At 40.3% G+C, this 19,578-nt stretch overlaps 3 protein-coding genes across 4 annotated transcripts; all 3 read left to right on the top strand.

Moving 5' to 3' along the window:
- The first annotated feature begins 262 nt into the window (after positions 1-262).
- LOC103988565 (small ribosomal subunit protein mS33) lies at positions 263-7,389 on the top strand. Its single transcript, XM_009407141.3, has 2 exons — positions 263-589; positions 7,060-7,389. Exons 1-2 carry the CDS (start codon positions 381-383, stop codon positions 7,148-7,150), a joined length of 300 nt encoding a protein of 99 aa, XP_009405416.2. The 5' UTR covers positions 263-380; the 3' UTR covers positions 7,151-7,389.
- Positions 7,390-7,405: 16 nt separating this feature from the next.
- On the top strand, positions 7,406-11,248 carry LOC103988564 (dihydroneopterin aldolase 2). Its single transcript, XM_009407139.3, has 3 exons — positions 7,406-7,863; positions 8,589-8,793; positions 10,822-11,248. Exons 1-3 carry the CDS (start codon positions 7,671-7,673, stop codon positions 11,036-11,038), a joined length of 615 nt encoding a protein of 204 aa, XP_009405414.3. The 5' UTR covers positions 7,406-7,670; the 3' UTR covers positions 11,039-11,248.
- Positions 11,249-12,382: 1,134 nt separating this feature from the next.
- LOC135676549 (ALA-interacting subunit 1-like) lies at positions 12,383-18,578 on the top strand. Of its 2 annotated transcripts, none has more exons than XM_065187868.1 (9): positions 12,383-12,520; positions 12,680-12,833; positions 13,228-13,286; positions 13,381-13,455; positions 13,561-13,677; positions 13,818-13,888; positions 14,050-14,350; positions 14,809-15,098; positions 18,228-18,578. In XM_065187868.1, the coding sequence occupies exons 2-9, from the start codon at positions 12,746-12,748 to the stop codon at positions 18,280-18,282; spliced, it is 1,056 nt and encodes a 351-aa protein (XP_065043940.1). In that variant the 5' UTR covers positions 12,383-12,520; positions 12,680-12,745; the 3' UTR covers positions 18,283-18,578. The 2 variants fall into 2 exon arrangements, with proteins under 2 accessions (XP_065043940.1, XP_065043939.1); XM_065187867.1 differs by having other exon boundaries at positions 12,389-12,596.
- The last annotated feature ends 1,000 nt before the right edge of the window (positions 18,579-19,578 follow it).

Raw genomic sequence — 19,578 nt, 5'->3', positions numbered from 1 at the left:
TGTTTAGCTTATGTGAACTTTGCTTTATATTTTTATAACCTCTTCTTTGGGTCTATTGCAGGGTAAACATGGACCGGTGTCGGAGTTGGAACACACTAACCCGAAATCCAAATATAGTAGATCCATCATCTGGTAACCAATTGTGAATCTTCAAGTCTCTCTGGTAACCCTATCGGATTTGGCTCCGATTTAGAGAAGCGTCGACGTCTCTGGTCTGAGACCCACTAAGTGGGTCAATAGCAAGAAGGGTAGTGGGCTACAACATGGGGAAAATGTTGGGCCGAGAAATCAATAGGTAGTGCGCAGACTGCTAGTACTGTTCGAGGGGAGGTTTGGCGGATTCGTAGGGAGGTAGTGAGATACAGGGAGAGAGAGAGAGGATGAGCCTGAAGAGCCTGTTGACGGCGGCAGCGCTGCAGGGGGTGGCAGAGGCGCGGGCGAGGATCTTTGGACACATCCTGAACCCGACGGGGAAGCGATCCCCCCACAAGATCCTCCGAAAGAAGCTTATTGGCGACAAGGTCGCTCAGTGGTACCCCTACGACATCAAGAACGACGACCCCCTCGTCCTCGCCCGCGAGGAGAAACAGTACGCCCACCTTCTCTCGCTGCTCAATTTGTCTGTGTACTCTGTGACTTGCATGATCTTTGATGCGCGCTACCTGTTTGACTTTATGCGTCTGTGAGGAAATGCTTTGGTGACATGGTGACACGGACTTAGCTGGTTTTGCCTAAGTCGTGCGGCACCCTCGCGCGTCCGTCCGCAAAGGTCAGCCTCCCCGAAGCCTCCCATTGTCCCTTAGGACCAACAAAAGAGAGAACGGGTTAAAGAGAACGCCTCAATCGGGATCCACAAGCAAACATGTCCGAAAAACACTTCATAGACAATGCAAATTACAAACAGACTTTACAAGCTCTGAACAGTGGCACAACAAAGGGTAAAATGGTCCATTACAGACCGAAAATCTCTCGTACGTGTCCACATGACACAACCTTTATTTACAAGCCTAAAGAGGCCACCAACCCAACTAAAATGAGACTATTAAGCCTTCGGCCGCCCCTCTACATGTTGTACAAGGCATGAACATGCCAAAAGACACGGACATGTATAAGCATTACATCGAACACCTTGTTTAGAAGTTTGTCCGTGACATTCTCCCCCACTTATTCCTTCGACGTCCTCGTCGAAGCCTTTGTGAACACTGCAACTCTTCGCCTTTGCTGAGTCTTCAATCTTCTGCTCCAGCTGTAATGCGCCTCCTGGCTCCCAGTTGCTCTCCGCTGCTGTTTCTGAGTAGTCGAACCTTTGATCCGCCATGCTGCTTCAACTCGCCAATGACTCTGACTCTGGTGTGGGGTTGGCTGAATTGTGTTGATCCTCATTGATTCCTGCGGATCTCCCAGATGAAGGAAAAGACCATCCTTACTGCGCCAGTCTCTCATAAATTCCACATGCTGCTCGAACTGGGTGGATGCTTGTTGGAGCTTTAACGAGCATCGTCTCGCAACTTCTGAAGTTTTGGGTCCTTCCTCCACAACATCTGCTCATTGACTCTTCTTTCAGTTAGTTGTCACATCCAAGTAGGTTCGCATCACTTCCGCTTTCGATTGGCATTTCGTTGGGAAATGAAGCGGACAATCTACTCTCAGTAGCACTGATCACCGTTGGTGAGGATTTGACAACTATTGTCTTCCATTATCTTCGAAGGGTCTTTGAACATATGCAGAGCTCCTCTGCTAGATAGATAAGAGAATTAGGGTACTCGGTTTCGCCCATTCTCTTAAGAGTTGAGAAGGCAAAGGTTACTTGACTTCGCTCGCCTCCTCGAGGTTGTACTTCATGCATCGAGCTGGTTACTGGCCTTCGCCTGCTCTTTGCTCACACTTCTGAAGCACTTGAAGTGTTTGCACTCCTTGCGTTGAGTTAGCTACTGTGATTCACCTTCTCAATGCCATTGAACTTCTGGAATGCAGGAAGTTTTCACCCCAACTTGGAGTAATTCTCTGATAGATGAGGTCGCCTCTGGGATTGTACCGTCTTCTCCATCAACCCTGCCGCCTACTCCACTGAGTAGCAAAGGTACAGCACCGCGTACTGCTTGCTTCGTTCCTTGGTCGTGCACTCTTGCATGACCCGAAGTCCTTCACTTACGACTATCTTGATGAGAAACTTGTTGACACCGGTCTTACGAAGTTCCTCGGCCTCTGCCCTTCAGCCTTGTCTCGGTACTTGGAGATTGCCTCTGCATGCTCCACCTCCTCGGCCCCTTTCACGACCAAGCGCTCTCCCTCCATAGAGCAAGGGATCAATGACTTGCACGGAAGTCCCGCCTCTGCGGTACCATGGCGCTACCATGCCCATGGCCCCACTATCCGTCGCCTCGCATCTGCATCCCTTTTCTTCACAATCAGTAGATATGCCTCCGTGACACTCCTCCGAGTCCACCTCCATTCTAACTGATTGCTTGATTTTGGGTAGCTAAGTCCCTCTGGACTCGTCGTCGCTTCCTCGCCCCTTTTGACCCCCTGCTTCAACACCTCTGTGTTCTCTAAGCAGTCTGTTTGGTCAATGGAAAGACAGACTGCAACTCCCATGCATGGCCTCTGCCATCACGTTGTAGGGTTTGCACCGATTCTGTTCTCCTTAGCTTCCTTGGTAGCAACGTTCGCTTACTCGGCCTTGTCCTCTGACTTGCCGGGCTCCCTTAAGCGAATATGAGCTCTGGAGCAGTCCAACTCTCCAGCTGCTTCGATCATACCTCTGCATGATCAAGTCCCTCCCATGGAACTCACTGGTACTTGCATTCGAACTTTTCCCTTAGTGGAACACAACCCCCATATGCTGATAACCAAGGTTTTCATCCGATGCAAAATTCGATGCACGCCCGGAAGACCCGCCTCTGCGGTACCATGGCCTTCACTCCTTGAATCCATAGCTCTTCTTGCCGTCGTGTTGTTCACCGAAGTGGAGCTCCCAGTAGCTCCCGATCATACCTCCATATGATCCAGTCCCTCCCGGGACTATGTCGTGTGTATCGCATTGCCACGAACTGTTCCACCACGATCCGCTGCACCATGTCGCCTCCTGGTGACATCTCCATTGCATTCTGATCCTTGTGGAATAAACTCGAATTGTGAACCCTCCATATGTGGCCTCTGCCAATACATCGCAGGGTCTCCTCCACCTTCGATTTTGTTCGTTCCTTTGGCAATCGACCTTCATCCTCCCACTCTTGGGTCACGCCTAGATGAAGCACTGCTCTAGGACAGTCCGTCGCCTAGTAGCTCCCGAAGTCCACCGACTTCACTGTAGTTTGTGCACCATTATCTGGATCCTGGTCCTCTGCCCCTACTAGCACAATCTCCGCTGCGCACCGCTTCCTTCATAGCAACTTGAATGACAACACTGTGGCATATTCTTCAAGAGTACCCGCCTCTGCGTCCTCTTGCCCCGTGCTAAGGCCTTCTGTACCCAACTTCGCCTCCGCAAATTGAGTCGCCTTAGTTCCTCCATCAAATGCTTCTCCGAGATAAGGTGCATGTGCCCCGAAGCTCCCTTCGTCTTTGGCACCATGCAAGATGAGTCCGCTCCGTCAGAATGAAAGACCCATGGAACAACATGATCCTACTCTTGCCTCTACAAGAGTTCATGTCTTTGACCTCTGTCTAAGGAAAGCACTGTGCTTCTGCTCCATGTTCCAACTTCTCTGCTGGCTCCCTTCATGCGGCTTGGGTACTTCGCCAAGTTACACCCAAGTTGCTCCGCTCTTCGTTTTCGCATTGAGTCGATGGTGGCCCTCGTGCCCACCATTCCACGGGTCAGCCCTCCCTTGAGTCCGATCTCTACATCGACTCCAAGTGTGCCTTCATTTAAGTTGCTTTAGGTCGCTCCCCCACTTGATCTCGCAATGCATCCACCAATGCATTCTCTCGAGCGAGATCATGCGATAACTCCTCGCTGCTTGCTCGGTCCATTGAGCTTCGTGGAGTTGTTTGTGAGGTACTCCTCCTCAACATGTGAAGTCCATCTCACATGATTCTCCCTCTGGAGAGCCGAGACTTATCCCTCCTGGATAACTGTCCCGTTGGAGCAACATCTCTCTTCGTTTCGGAGACCACCATCCCCTTGGACTACTCCGATCTGCTGAACAAACTGTGCATTGTTCTGCCTCTTGCAAACGCACTTGCTAGATTGCGCCTCCACGTCAATACAGCCACCGCTGCACCCCTCAAGGCCTAGCAACATGCTGAACTCGTTGCACACTTCAGCCTCCTCCGGACGTATCCTTCGCATGCCGAAGAGAAAGTTTCAATGCTCCATGGCGCCGAGTCTCGATCGCCATGGGATGGCCACGAACATTCTATCGTCCGCATACAAGCCCATGCATGAGTACCGAATTCTTTGAGTTAGCAATTCCCCTCACCTCTGTGAGCTTTGCACAACTCTTTCGGTCGCTGAGCAACTCATTCCACTTTGCATGGTCTCGACCTTTGCCAAGCGCCTCGCTTGCCTTGAGCACCATCAAGTAAAGTTGTCAACGTTGAGTCGTAGCTCAAACTCAGCCATCCCAACCTTTGTGCGCTCCGCATTCTTCCAAGCTTGCCTGTTCTCGTGGTGCCTCTTGCGCAAAGGGTTGGCCATTCCTCTGAATGCCAATGTTAGATGCCCGCTCCTCTGAGCGACTCTTTTCCCTACATCTCCATGCTCGTTTTCCCTCAAACGGTCGCGCGTTGCTGACTGCCCTCAACGCAGCCCCGCTAGGTCCCCCACGTTTGCATGTCAAGTGTTTCTATGAGTGCTTGTCCCGCTCTGATACCATATGACACGGACTTAGCTGGTTTTGCCTAAGTCGTGCGGCACCCTCGCGCGTCCGTCCGCAAAGGTCAAGCCTCCCCGAAGCCTCCCATTGTCCCTTAGGACCAACAAAAGAGAGAACGGGTTAAAGAGAACGCCTCAATCGGGATCCACAAGCAAACATGTCCGAAAAACACTTCATAGACAATGCAAATTACAAACAGACTTTACAAGCTCTGAACAGTGGCACAACAAAGGGTAAAATGGTCCATTACAGACCGAAAATCTCTCGCACGTGTCCACATGACACAACCTTTATTTACAAGCCTAAAGAGGCCACCAACCCAACTAAAATGAGACTATTAAGCCTTCGGCCGCCCCTCTACATGTTGTACAAGGCATGAACATGCCAAAAGACACGGACATGTATAAGCATTACATCGAACACCTTGTTTAGAAGTTTGTCCGTGACAATGGTGTCCGTAGCTGTTTGTTTTCTGTTACTTCTTATACGTGTTACATATAGTCGTCTGCAAATCGCGTATAAGACACGTTGAAAAACGTTTATAAGTTGGTGCTTGGCTGACAGAATTGTATCACGGTTCTGTATAGAATGATTGATGAGATATCAACAGATCTGTTCTTTTTCTTAATTTGAGCTTGAGGCTGCAGGGTAAGTCTGTGACCATAATCTCTTTTGGCAACTACAAGCTGGTCATTGTTCTTGGGATTAGATTTTGCGAGGCCTGGGAACTGACGAGTAACCATTCAAACAGAGTGAAAAGAAAAGAAAAAAAAATCATGAAAGTTACAATTCTTGTACTGTAATAAGGCAGTTCTTGTATTTAGTTCCCCCTTGTGTAGTGATGTTCTCCATCTTCATTATTTTATTTCAATGCAACTTGCATGTCTAGAACACATCACAGTTTCTATTGAGCCATCTGAGGTTGCTCCATTATCACTGCATTGAAGTTTTACAACCTCGAGGACCATTTCTCCTCTGCGATCAAAGGATGCCACTTGAGATGCCAGACATATGCAGGATCCTGCATTGTTCTTATCAATATTTTGATGTTTGTCTGCTTATCAGTTGTCAAAATATTCGGATTTGTGCAAACTTTTGAGCCTTTGTCTGTTCATCTGCCTGTTTGATGTTTTGGTGAATTTATGTCAATCATCTTTACTTGATTTCTTTGACATACATAAACAAATATTTTTAGTCAATTCATAATTCTCAAAGCTCCTTACGAAGTATTAACGCCCGAATATTAATTCTTCATTAGCATTATTTTTAGTCAAGCTTAATAAGCTTCTAAATCGTAACTTTGTTTAAGTGTCTTTAATGTGATTCTCATCTATATTGTGTCCTATCCATCCATTTATATTATCCATAATCCTTGCCCCACTGAGGTGGTGATCGCAGCAGGAATGTGGTTTTAATATAAATATTATGGTGGCTACTTTGTTTAAGACACGAACATGCATATAGACTTGGTGAGCAGTATGAACCTTCAACAGAACTTTAATTTCATGACATATTATAACATTTTGCTCTTCATAGTTGTTAATGATAACATAAGAATCACAAACATTCTAAATTTCTCCATCCCTTGACAAAGTTGTATCTCTTGAACATTCATTGATAAAATTCAGGAGTTACTTTAAGTTTATTGTTCAAATACTTGGATCTTTTAGCACTCTGCCATAAAGCTGTTTATATAATACATGTACATTATTGTTCACTTTTGATTAGGACTGTTTTTGATTTCGAACTCTGAAGCTTGAGCTAAATAAATACGATACAGGATGACACTTCAACTTTATTTCTGACATCACAGACAGGTGGAGTTTGAAGATCACTCATCCATCTCTTTCCCTGATTTCATTCAGATATTTATTCCAGCATGCTGCTTCCAACATCTTTTGAACTTGATTGGGCATATTCATCTCATCTTAGTACACTGATATAACCCTGTTAATTTTTGTTTCTTTTGTGATAATTGGGTCTTGTAACTAGTACCTATTTTCATCCCAAGTAAGCTTAAAGTGATCAAGTGCTTGATCTATCAGGTTAGACAATATATGTTTTGTTAAAATCTTCTGCTTCAGATTCTGCCAAAAAGTATTGTAAAGAACTTTTTTGTATGAGCAGCAAGTAACAAGTCTTTTCAGCTGTGTGCAAATGCAGTTACAATTATCAATTTCTTCATTTGAATTGCCTATCTGGGTTGACTTTTATCTTTGCTACTCTTTAACCATGTTAGGCGGTTGGCGAAGTTGGAAATGTTGAAGCGTCGTGGGAAGGGACCTCCAAAGAAGGGCCAAGGAAAACGTGCTACTAAGCGCAATAAATAATTGTGTCATCGTTATTTTGTTGTGCTTTCATGCCTGGTTCTTCCTCTTGATAGGACATTATTTTGCATGACAATGTCTCATCTAATCCTTGTGTGCTAGACCTTTTCACATTGTAGTTTGATGCAACTAGGAATAAGATGGTCATTGATCCTTACTCTCATGGAGACAGCACTCGGGTCAGTTTGTAATGCACTTTTTTTTCACTGGTTACAGTTTTCTGATGCTGGAATTGTTGCTCATTGAATTCTTGTTTAGCCATGACGAGACCAGGTTATATATCTTTCAACTAAAAGACTAAATTGATCCAATCTTCTCTACTCACAAATGTGGGCCACTTGTGGGGCCGAAATATTCCTGACTTGCTGTAATCGATATGAGACGACCCGTCCAATGAGTGGGTCCGTAAGCATGGTCCCGCATTGGACTGTCACAGCCACCCTCCAATCCACAGAGTGGATAGTTAACACGGGTAATCAAAAGTGGGCGCGACGAAAAGCATGTTCGGTGTTTTGATCTTATCATGTCCCTGCGGCGCTCTCAATCAAGCTGTGTGCCGCACGAGCACGCGTCTCGGCCCCACTCGGGTTCACGCGTGCCTGCGCCGAACCCCATCATAATCGCCTCCACCTCCGAAGAATCATCGACTCGAAAAGAAGCCATATACCTCTGTCGCACGGCTCGTCGGGCAGACAGCAACAGGCGTTTCGGCACCGGTAATCTCTGCCCCCTTCGGATAGGATCAATTAAAAGGTTGTCCTAATTTGGTCGTGGAAGCCAGTGAAGTAGATAGTTTCGTAGATCTTCAAGATCGAGCTTTGGGTTTCATTTAGCTGTTTAAACTTTGGTTGTTAAAATCGCAACCTAGTTTTTCAAAACAAAAATCGAAATCCTTCGTCTGATCTGGTCACTCAACAGTTCTTTGGTAGGCACATATATATTTATTTATATGTGAGATGGTTGCTTTACAATATTTAGCATCGATTTCTTTCTAATTGTCATCTAATTCAACGTTTTCGTGCTCCCTTAAATGGACGGTTCCTAGGTTATAGATGGCATTAGTATTCGAGAAACCAATAGAACAAATTCTTAACCTACTCATAAATGTATGAATCTTGTACTTTGAACATTAGAGTTTCAATTTGTTGCGGTTAGCTGTATGAACCCTTTTTATCCTTGCATCTCCATCTTGTATCCTTTATGGTACTTTGAACTCGAATCTTAAAATTGCTTCTTGGTGAACCTTAAACCTGCAGCAGCGGATGTCTATTTCAAGATATGTATCTTGTAAAATACCTGGTTTCTTTTGGCTTTCATCAATGCTATTTTTTGCTGAAACAACCTCAAGTGTTGTTGCATGCAATACGTAATGTTGCCAATACATCAAGGTATATTCTCGTTATTGTTGTTAGTAAAAGTGAAATCATCTATATCTCCTCAGGTCCATCCATGGGTGAACCTGATTTTGTCAATAAAGACAAGCTAATATTGAGGGGCTTACAGTTTCATGGATTTCATGGCGTGAAACCAGAGGAAAAGAAGCTAGGACAAAAGTTTGTGGTTGATGTAGATGCCTGGTTAGACTTAACCAATGCTGGTAAATCTGATGATATTTCCGACACTGTCAGCTACACCGATATTTATAGGTAATTGTTCCTTTTTCTTTTCCCCCTTTCATCTTGACAATGAAAGTTTAGCATTGATGTTGATGCTAGCTTCTATCAATCAGAATGAGACAGTAATTGTTCCAAATTTATATTTTGTTAATTGAATTTTAGCAAAAGTAATAGCTATTTTTTATCAGTTGATATTGCCTCTTAGTTGTATCTGCAGTTGCCGTTGGCAAAGTTGTTTGTGTTGATTAATAGTGTGTTTGTGTGTTTGTGTGCTTGTCTCTTTTGGTTGTTGTGTGGAATTAGGGTTTTCAATTCTTTATCGACATTAACTTTTCCTTTTTTCTTTTTGTCCTCCTTGTTTGTTCATGTTAACCAGCTTGTTGCCAGCACAGTCTGAACTGTTGCCCTCCTGCTTATACTCACCCAATTAAGAAACAATGATCAACTTGTCATTTTTCCAAACATGACAATCCTAAACTTGCACGGTATGGGCATACCGCATTTTTCTAGAGGCCTGCCAATCACATCTTGGTAACATGATTTACTAGCATTTGTGTGTACCAGGATGTGCAAAGGCCTGCATGCCTTTGCACCATCATCAACTCTAGCTTTGCTCTCATCTATCTAAATTGATTTCAGAACATGGTTTGTTGTGCTGATAGACATGTCAGCATGATGTGAAACAAATCAATGCAAGAAGGTACTGCTACGAGCCATGCTGACCTGTGCTAGAGGTGCTGGCATATAGTAAGGTGTAATGCTTAGCTTGTATGGAGTGGCATGCTGAAGAACAATCCTGGTACATAATGATTGGCACAAAAATTCTAAAGGTTTGATGAACTTGAGAAGAGTTAACAAAAATGAAAATGGTAAGTTTGAAACATGGAGCTGGTTTTATCTACTAAGGTTTGAAAAGCCTTAAAAATATGCTCCCTTTGTATCCTTCACAATGATATAGTTATATGCTCCTACAGGTATCCTGTTACAGAACTTTGTAATGATAATGATAAAAGCTTGTCAATGGCATGTTCCAATTGTTCCTATTCACAATTATTATTAGTGCAGGTTCCTCCAAATTCATTCCCAGGATTTTGGTAATTATAGAAGTAAACAGTTCACAAGGTAACTCCATTTGGTGGAACCACACTTGTATTAAGCATGTAGCACAACCTGACCAAATGTTTCTGGTTCATAGGGCTGACTACTGGATCAGCAGTTCATCGATTGGATGCATAACAATTACCAAATGTTTCTGGTTCATAGGGCTGACTTCTAGATCAGCAGTTCATCGATTGGATGCATAACAATTATATATATATATACATATATATGTATATATATATATATATATACATATATATGTATATATATATATATATATACATATATATGTATATATATATATATATACATATATATGTATATATATATATATATATACATATATATGTATATATATATATATATATACATATATATATACATATATATATATATATATGCATGTTCCATGTTTTGTCCATTCTTCCTATAGTTTGCAGCTTATTTATACGAGTGAGGCGGTTCTCTTATTGTCGACTGGAGACTCTGTTCACTAGCAGAAAAGATGACATGTTTCTTTTTACAGTATATTGTTGCTGTCACAGCTTTTCTGATCTCTTTGAAACATCAAGCAATCTTGCCAACTGAATTACAACTGTCAGAAGTTTCTATATATATATATATGCATGTTCCATATTTTGTCCGTTCTTCCTAAAGTTTGCAGCTTGTTTATATAAGTGTGGTGGTTCTCTTATTGTCGATTGGAGACTTGGTGTTCACTAGCATACAAGATGACATGTTTCCTTTTACAGTATATTGCTGGTGTCACAGCTTTCTGGTCTTTTTGAAACATCAAGCAATCTTGCCAACTGAATTACAATTGTTAGAAGTTTCTCATCTCTGGTTCTACAAAACTAACACTTCAATTGCATGTGATTTTATCACTACTACTGTAGAATAATACTGTTTTCACCATCTTATAGAGTCCATTAACTACTCGTTCTCATGGGTGTGCAGGTTAATTAAGGAAGTTGTGGAGGGTCCATCTCGAAATCTTTTGGAGTCTGTAGCTCATGTGATCGCAAATACCACATTTCTCAAATTCCCTCAAATATCTGCTGTCAGAGTGATGGTTGGGAAGCCTCACGTTGCTGTCCATGGCACCATCGACTATTTAGGCATCGAAATACTTAGACACAGAGATCAAGGTCATGATAAGTGTGAGCCTGAATGAGAGTCTTTCGAGAGCCCGTATTTTTCGCTCAAGTTGAATTCAGCACGAGCTCTTATTTGAGAAATTTTCATGAACATCGAGGTACTTTTTCTGCACACTGGTCAAAGATAATTAATATGCAGTCATTCGGTGAAGGTGTTTACCCTCAAATCTGTCGTTCTTGAGTTTTTTTTAAATAGTACATAATGAAGATGAGATTTGAATCCAAAACTTTTGATAAGTGGGTCTGACACAGATCTATCATATTAATATTTTAAAGATAAAAAATATATCGAATAAGGTTTTGAGTCTTAATCCTTGGTAACTGAATTTGATATATCATTATCTAGTTTCTGAGTTCATAGAAGAGTTTGTCATTTAAATTTCAACTCTGCAGAGGGTCATTTATGAGTCACATCTCATGTTGTTTCTTTAAGTTCTAGATTTTTTTTTTTTTTTTTGCAAGAGTGACATTCTGTACATTGATTCTTCTTAAATCTTTATATTGTATAGATATTTACATAATATAAATGAGGACGAAGGATGAAATATGCCAGCATGGCGATGGCGTGGCTTGTGTCATGCAATGATTTTGCAATATTTAAATTTACTATAGAAAATAAAGTCCTAGTTGACAAATTTATTCAACATATAATATGAGCATCGTATATTTTGGAATTGATTTCCTAATTTATGAGGTTAATTACATGTTATCCTTTAGATCTTATTAATATTATGATTCTTATATTTAAAAAAATATATTTTTAATTATATTTTAAATATAAAATAAATAATCTTATATATCCTAATATCATCAATAACATGTGACATGACTGGATGTGATGATTAAAAAAATAATTTAATATTTAATATTTTTTATTTTTGACATGTTAAAATTATTTTTTATAAATAAAATCGTTAAAAATAAAAATATTAAATTTATATTTTTATTCATAATTTTTACATTAACATAATATACGATATCACTTATTATAATTTTTTCAATACAACTGACGATATTACGATAAATAAGATTATTTATTGTATTAATTAGCCCTAATTCGTGTGTTTCGACCACATGAATAAAACGTGGACTCGAGTCACGGTTACTAACCCTTCTTATTAAAATAAAAAAATAATAAATTAAAGAAATACTCCGTCCCGAACAAGGTATAATAAAAGCTCATCTACACGCAATGTTTTTCGTACTCGGTTCGATCGTACTCGCTTCCCTTCCTTGCTGGTGAGTGCAGAAAAGCAAGTTGGTGGTCGCGGGACCCGCACTTTCCGTGGTACCAAAATACGTGTCCCGAGTTGAGGTTTATTCTTTTTAGGCCTTGTGGGGATACGGTCACCGTCAGCGAAGCGGTCACCAATCTTCCAGGACAGGGGAGCGGAATGCTTGGTACTTGAAGTTGCGTCTCCAGAAGGCACCGTGTTGACCTCTCTGGGTTTGGGTTTGGAAGACGTCTTCTTTGCCGGCCGAAGACGGGAGGGAGGAAGGTGCTGCTTCTTCCATTCTTTGTCCTTCCACAGTCAAACAAAGACGCGATCGAGAGATATAGAGAGAGAGAGATTGGTACTAGTAGGAGGAGGAGTTTTACGGGGAATCGACAGCTTTATTGTGTTCTTGAAGGTTTTTTAAGCGATCGATCGTTATAGTTTCAGATCTCAAAATCCGACCTTTCGTTGTATATCGAGGAGGCTCTTCCGAGCGTGTCTGCTGGGATGAACAACGTCAACGGTTCCGTGGTCGGTTCCAGCTCCGGATCTGGGGATGGATCAGCTCCCAGGAGGAACTCCAAGCGGCCTAAGTGTAATCCCTTGTCAAGATCGTTTCTTTTCTTTTGTTGTTCTTGGATTCTTCTTGTTTGTTGCGGAAGTTTGATTCTTTTTGGTGCGATGAGGTTTTCCTGGGCTGTTTGCTGTTCATGCGCCTTTAAATATCATTTTTGCCTCTTTCTTGGAATCCATGCTTTCGTTTCTTCATCAGTTGGGTTTTGAGTTGTCAAGATTTCATTTGATTCCTAATTGGTCTGCTGCTTGCGTCGAAAGATCTGTTTGGCCTTTCTAAGAGAGGTATCGGTTTTGTTCATACCTCAATTTCATCTGCCTCCACGGAGCAATGTATTTGCTGAACTGAATGCTGAAATTGTCTCTTATAAGTACGGACATGTCAAAAGCTAATTCTCGCTCGATTGTGTCCTCAGATTCAAGGTTTACGCAGCAGGAGCTCCCAGCATGCAAACCTATTCTTACTCCAAAATGGGTAAGACTCAGCAGCTTTTTCCTTCCCGTATTCTTGAAACTCACATCAGAAATCTAGCATATGTACCTTACCATGGTTGCACCATCTTGTGTAGGTGATATCTGTATTCACTCTCATCGGTGTCGTATTTGTTCCGATTGGCGTTGCATCACTAATGGCCTCCAATGATGTATAGTAAACTCTAATTTGCTTCTAAATATCAGGATGGGAATTCCATGGTCTTCTTGTTATGTTGGTTGCCTTTTGTTTCTGAGCATGCATCTTCCTTTGACAGGTTGTCGAGATTGTGGACCGATATGATAATGTCTGCGTGCCTCTGAACATGACTAATGACAAGGTTGCGTATATTCAGAATAATGAAACAGACAAATCCTGCACAAGAACGCTTGAGGTAGTGTGTCCCATCCTTTATCGAGTTCTTCCTCCGAAAGGTGAAAACAGGAAGAGGACAGAACAGCTTATTGTTCTGACTTGAACCATCAGAGGAGAATTAATCTTAAGGTTATGACATGCAACTTTGTTCTGTTGTAGGTGCCCAAACACATGAGTCAGCCTATTTACGTGTACTATCAACTTGATAACTTCTACCAGAACCATAGGAGGTATGCACCAAGCCACCTTTTAAAGATAAAAAATCTTGTGTTTCTTTCTGTGGATTAACTAGTTAGAATGGTACATTGTATGTTGATTGCTCTTTATTGCATATTCAATATCTCATGACAATTTTTATGAACTTTAACTTCCTATATTAATAAGAATGCAGGTACGTGAAGAGCCGAAATGATGCACAATTGAGAAAGAAGAGTCAGGAAAATGAAACAAGTGGCTGTGATCCAGAAAAAAGGACAAAAGATGGTGCTCCAATTGTTCCATGTGGTCTCATAGCATGGAGTTTGTTCAATGACACATATATCTTTGCCATTGGAAACAAAAATTTGACCGTGAACAAGAAGGGGATTTCTTGGAAGAGTGACAGGGATCACAAGTTTGGAAAGGATGTCCTTCCAAAGAACTTCCAAAGTGGCCCTCTTATAGGTGGTGGAACACTTGACGCTACAAAACCTGTGAGACTTCTCTTTGTGTTTTTTTTGCATAAGTTCAGTTTCTTATCTCTTGGCATAATATGAGCAAATAGTGATAGCTATAACAGTGCCATGGTAATGTGATTAGTTTGATTTAGTTCAAGTACCTGAATTTGTTCATTCTCTCTATATTAGACCAATTTGACCTTTTTCTTCCATGACTTGGAGGGTGAATAATAAGAATGTTTCACTTATTCAGTAATTTTCTTTTGTTCCTCAGAAATTCATTCACCCCAATGTTTTTCCTCCACCAAGAGAAACAGCTTCTAATTGTTTGCTCTGATTCTTGCTTCTACTCTCGATCTGTTAAGTGAAATTATAGTGTCAGATTTCCCTAATAGATAGGTTTTTCTATATAGTTGCCTCTGCAAACATAGATATCTTGAGAAATTCGTGTAACTGAGTGCTATATTGATATGCTCTGCTTTTCATGTGAACAGTTAAGTGAGCAGGAAGACCTCATTGTCTGGATGCGCACTGCTGCTCTTCCAACATTTAGGAAATTGTATGGGAAGATTGAGCAGGATCTGAATGCGGGTGATGTCATTACTGTTACATTAGAGAACAATTACAACACATACAGTTTCAGTGGCAAGAAGAAATTGGTGCTTTCCACATCAAGTTGGCTTGGTGGAAAAAATGACTTTCTTGGCATTGCTTATCTGGCTGTTGGAGGGTTATGCTTCTTTTTAGCTGTGGCCTTCACTATCGTGTATTTGGTAAAACCTAGGTAAGTACTTCTACTGTATTTATCTACTGAGCAAAACTGATAATGCCATGACTGGATCAAGGAGGTTGAAGTGGACTTATTTCAGTGCTGGAAACTAGGAAGCTAGTTAAAGCGAAATTTATCTGTCACTCTCTGTCTATGTGCAGTTTAGTTGTGCAACCCAACCTTGATGGTTTTGTCTATGCGTTTGCTTTATCTTTAGGATAGTAAATATCTCCTGAGTAAATTACTGACATGGTTATATGATAAAGGAAACTGAAAATTTACAATGTGTACTGATTTTGTTTCTTCAAGTGATATGGTACTACAGTTCTTGAGTCATACCCTCTACATTGTCAATTTTATCATTTGAGATACATCTTTTGAGCCTTCTTCAATTTAATTTATCAATGACAGTAATTGGTAGATTATAATAACAGGAACTAGAGTAATCTAATACACTGTCTAGTGGGAGACATACAATGGGAGATAACTAGCTCATTTAGAAATCCATCTTACACTTCATTCCGCCTTTGTTAAGTGTGGTTGAAACCAGTGATTTGAATATCGTACCGTACCGTCCGGTACGGGCAGTACGTACTAATCTGTCAACTGACCGACTCACAAACCGTCCGCTATCGGGCGGTATCAGGTATTTGGCTTGGGATCTGATGTACAAGAGGAGGAGCACAACAGCGAGGAAGACAAGGCTGCGACGCTCGGTCTAGCATCTCGGAGAAGGGAGTTGGACTCGATGGGTGACACAAAGAAGGGCTCCATCGGGCGGAACACAGCAGGGGGCGGGTCCTCGTCGTACCTCCTCATGTGTGTAGAGGGAGTGGAACTTCTCGTAGAGGAAGCAGTCGTCGTTGGATGGGGTGGTCGAGGGATCGTGGCCGCAGTGGTCGGGGAGGTTGCAGTTGACGATGAAGGAAGGGGTCCTGGGATACTTGCACGCCGACAACAGCCAATTGGTGGCCGTCGGTTTTGGGGAATTCAGTGTGTGTATATGAGACAGGTTTGGTAAAGGCGATGATCGTTCTTCCTCATTGCTCTTGGATTTTGGATGCTGGGGTTTGGTAAAGGCTTGCATGACTTTATCAGGGGAGGCGGCCGATAGTAATACCGCTCGATACGCCATGGCGTACCACTCGGTACACCTTGGCATATTGCTCGGTACACTGCATCATACCGTACCGAGCAAACACCGGTACGGTGGAAGATTAAAAACCTATACAAGCTAAAATAGGTTGACCATCTTAAAGTAAGTTATGGAGGGCGGGTGCATAGCTACTTTTAGTTTTTCCTTTAGTTATCATTTTCTGCTTATTGGTATCATAGATTTATACCATCTGTGGTTGGGGAAAAGCTGATTGTTACTGTCAAATTGATGTTCACTTATGTCCTCTTAGAAATAATGAAATGTTGGAAAGTCTATGGTCCTACCAAACCTCTTATAAACTGTAGATATATGTTTTCCTGTTGACTTATCTTCCTTGCAAAAGATACTTGCAAATCGATCAGAGTGGCTAAATCTATTTGGAAGATGGGATTAGTTGTATCCAGTAATCTAACAAATAAGGCTCCTCTATGATGACAAATTTAGTTTTAGTTGTTCTTATTTATAAGCAATTTTTCAAATTTTTTGGTAAGGTAATATTAAAATGTTGAAATAGCTTAATATGCTTTAATTTTGTTTAACATATATGGTAACTACCATTATGCAAATAATAATTCATCCTAGGTGTTTTTAGAGCTTCCACCATGTTGCTATGTTTCTTCTGTTCGTGTGATGGCTTGACACTTTTGCTAAGTGTCATTGTTTGCAGAATATGAATATACTTATGAGATATCATAGACTTTCTGTATTTATAGTGAAAAAAGAATGTGGAGTATTCAGTTTATCTTTAATGACAATGCAAAAAGTATGGACTTTTCTAACCGAAGGATGCACTTATTGGGCCTGTTAAAGATAGTGTTTTGCACTTTTAGATTGGTGAACTGCAACATCATGTTCTATTGGTAGCAATCCATGTTCTTTTGGTCGACTTCAGTTCCTTCAAATTTATTTCATGCCAAAACATTTCATGTGTTTGTTTGTACTGTTATGAAACTAGAGCATGCAGCATAATTTATTTAGTCGGACTGCATAGGAATGAACCAGATTGGTTTTTTTATGGTTTGGCAGAATCAATACTAGTCTAGACAACTTAGTCCACATTGGCATGTTGAGCCAGCATTAGTGCCTGGGAAGGCTTTAAAAGTTGTCTTCCGGTTGTTGAGTGGAAATTAATGTATGTGCTACTAGCAACAAATGAAAAGTAAAAAGTGAAAAGAAGAGTAGGTGATATCTGGTCTGGTTAAGTACTTAGTCCACATTGGCATGTTGAGCCAGCATTAGTGCCTGGGAAGGCTTTAAAAGTTGTCTTCCAGTTGTTGAGTGGAAATTAATGTATGTGCTACTAGCAACAAATGAAAAGTAAAAAGGAAAAAGAAGAGTAGGTGATATCTGGTCTGGTTAAGTACATCCTCCTTCGTTGGAAAATACTAAGCATGCCCTAATATGTTTTATTCTATATCTGGTTTTTACATTACATGGATGTACTGTAGATTTGAGACCTTTTTTTTATTCTTCAGGCATATTTTCACCCTTTTCTTAAACATGTATTTTTTTTCTTGGCCATGTGCATAAGTTTTCAGTTTCTATATCTTCATTGTGTTTTCCAGTTTTATCTGTCATACCTATATCTTAGTTGCTTGTGTCAGTAATTCAAAGATCAATTTAGAAGAGGCTAGCATCGCAGCACCATCCATATCCATGATAAAACCTTAACCAGTTACACTTGAGTTGTATGATATTGTGTCAGATGCATGCTGGATGTATGAAACCTACAAATGATCTGAAATGTGCATGTTCTTGGTGATCGATAAAACATCTTAGCTGGTATGTGGGTGTAGATCCAGCTGCTACTCATAAATGCTTTACTCAGGGAACAGAACAATAATCTTGATTCTAATATCCTTCATGTGTTCATTTCTTGTTATCTACATATGATACCCTCTTATACATATCATTCTTGTTACTAATACAAAATGGTAAACCCTACCTTAGTTCTTAGTAGCGTTAACCACTTTGTGTATCCATTGCAGGAAGCTTGGTGATCCTTCATACTTGTCATGGAATAGAAATCCTGCCGGCCACTAAGCTTTCAGGGCTTGTCAAATTATATGACATCCTGCATCTTTTGTCTCCGTGTTTAAGTCACATGTCATCAACTGTCAGGAGCAAGATTTTGTGCGGAAATCATAAGTGACTCAATGCATGTATCATTAACTAAAGTAACTATTCCATTCTTTTAGTTCTGTGATCATCATTCTGTATGTTGGCACGCTGGTACTGCCAACCCTTCCATTGTGTGGGTTGTGTGAAAACTATGTCTTGGGTGTAACAACAACATTATCTCTTTCTTATTTTTTCGTTATATCAGCAAAATTCCTTCATATTTAGTGATGATGATACTTTGATAAGAGGCTGACAGTTGACCTATATATATATATATATATATATATATATATATATATATAATGTGCATGGGGTGATTTTTTTGAAATTTTTTTTCTTGTTGGGTATTTCTCATATGGTATCTCTTTTTTTATTTTTCCCAACTAGTCATTTCTTATTTCTAATGTTTCAAAAATATCTCTTCAAAAGTTGTCATGGATTTTTGCCCATTTCTTATGATATGTTTTTTCATCCATTTTATGAGTCACCCTACATATGGTGGATCGATCCAATTGTTTATTAATGTTTTGTAGGTTTTTATTTATAGAAATATTGTTAGACTAATTAAAAAAAATACAGTAAAGGTAGTTGAAAAACATTGTATAGTTCAATATGATCTATATATTGATGTCAGTATATACACATTAAATCTTGACACAGGTTGTGGATTAAATTTAAATTGTTTTACCAGAGTAAAGGATAAGGGTAGTTCAATAATATTGTAAATATCATATTTTTTATCGAAGACAGTCAATCATATATTATGTTTTAGCATAGAAAATAGTAAACCATAGTATATAGAGTATTTACACTCTTACAATGTCAACCATAGTAAAACAAAGTGATATGTCATGTGTAAAAATAATCTAAGACTAGTTTCTAAAAATTAAAACATCACTGTGTTTTTATAAAGTCTTTACAGTGTTTTCATTCGTATTTAGAAAACGGATAATATAAAAATATTGTGAAGCCTTTATTTCTATCATTCTTTCTTTCTTTCCGATACATATATCATATGCACAATTGAATTGCACTAAGACATCATTTGCATCATTCATTCCAAAAAAAGGTGATTAAAAGATTTCGTTACAATATTTTTATAAAGTCTTCACAGTGTTTTTATTCGATATTTAGAAAATACTATTAAAGATAACATAAAAATATTGTAAAGTCTTTAATTTTATCATTCTTTTATTCAATGCAGCGCATACCATATAC

Source organism: Musa acuminata, chromosome BXJ1-6 (genome assembly GCF_036884655.1).
Source record: "Musa acuminata AAA Group cultivar baxijiao chromosome BXJ1-6, Cavendish_Baxijiao_AAA, whole genome shotgun sequence".
NCBI classification, from domain to species: Eukaryota; Viridiplantae; Streptophyta; class Magnoliopsida; order Zingiberales; family Musaceae; genus Musa; species Musa acuminata.
This window is presented reverse-complemented; position numbering and strand designations above follow the sequence as displayed.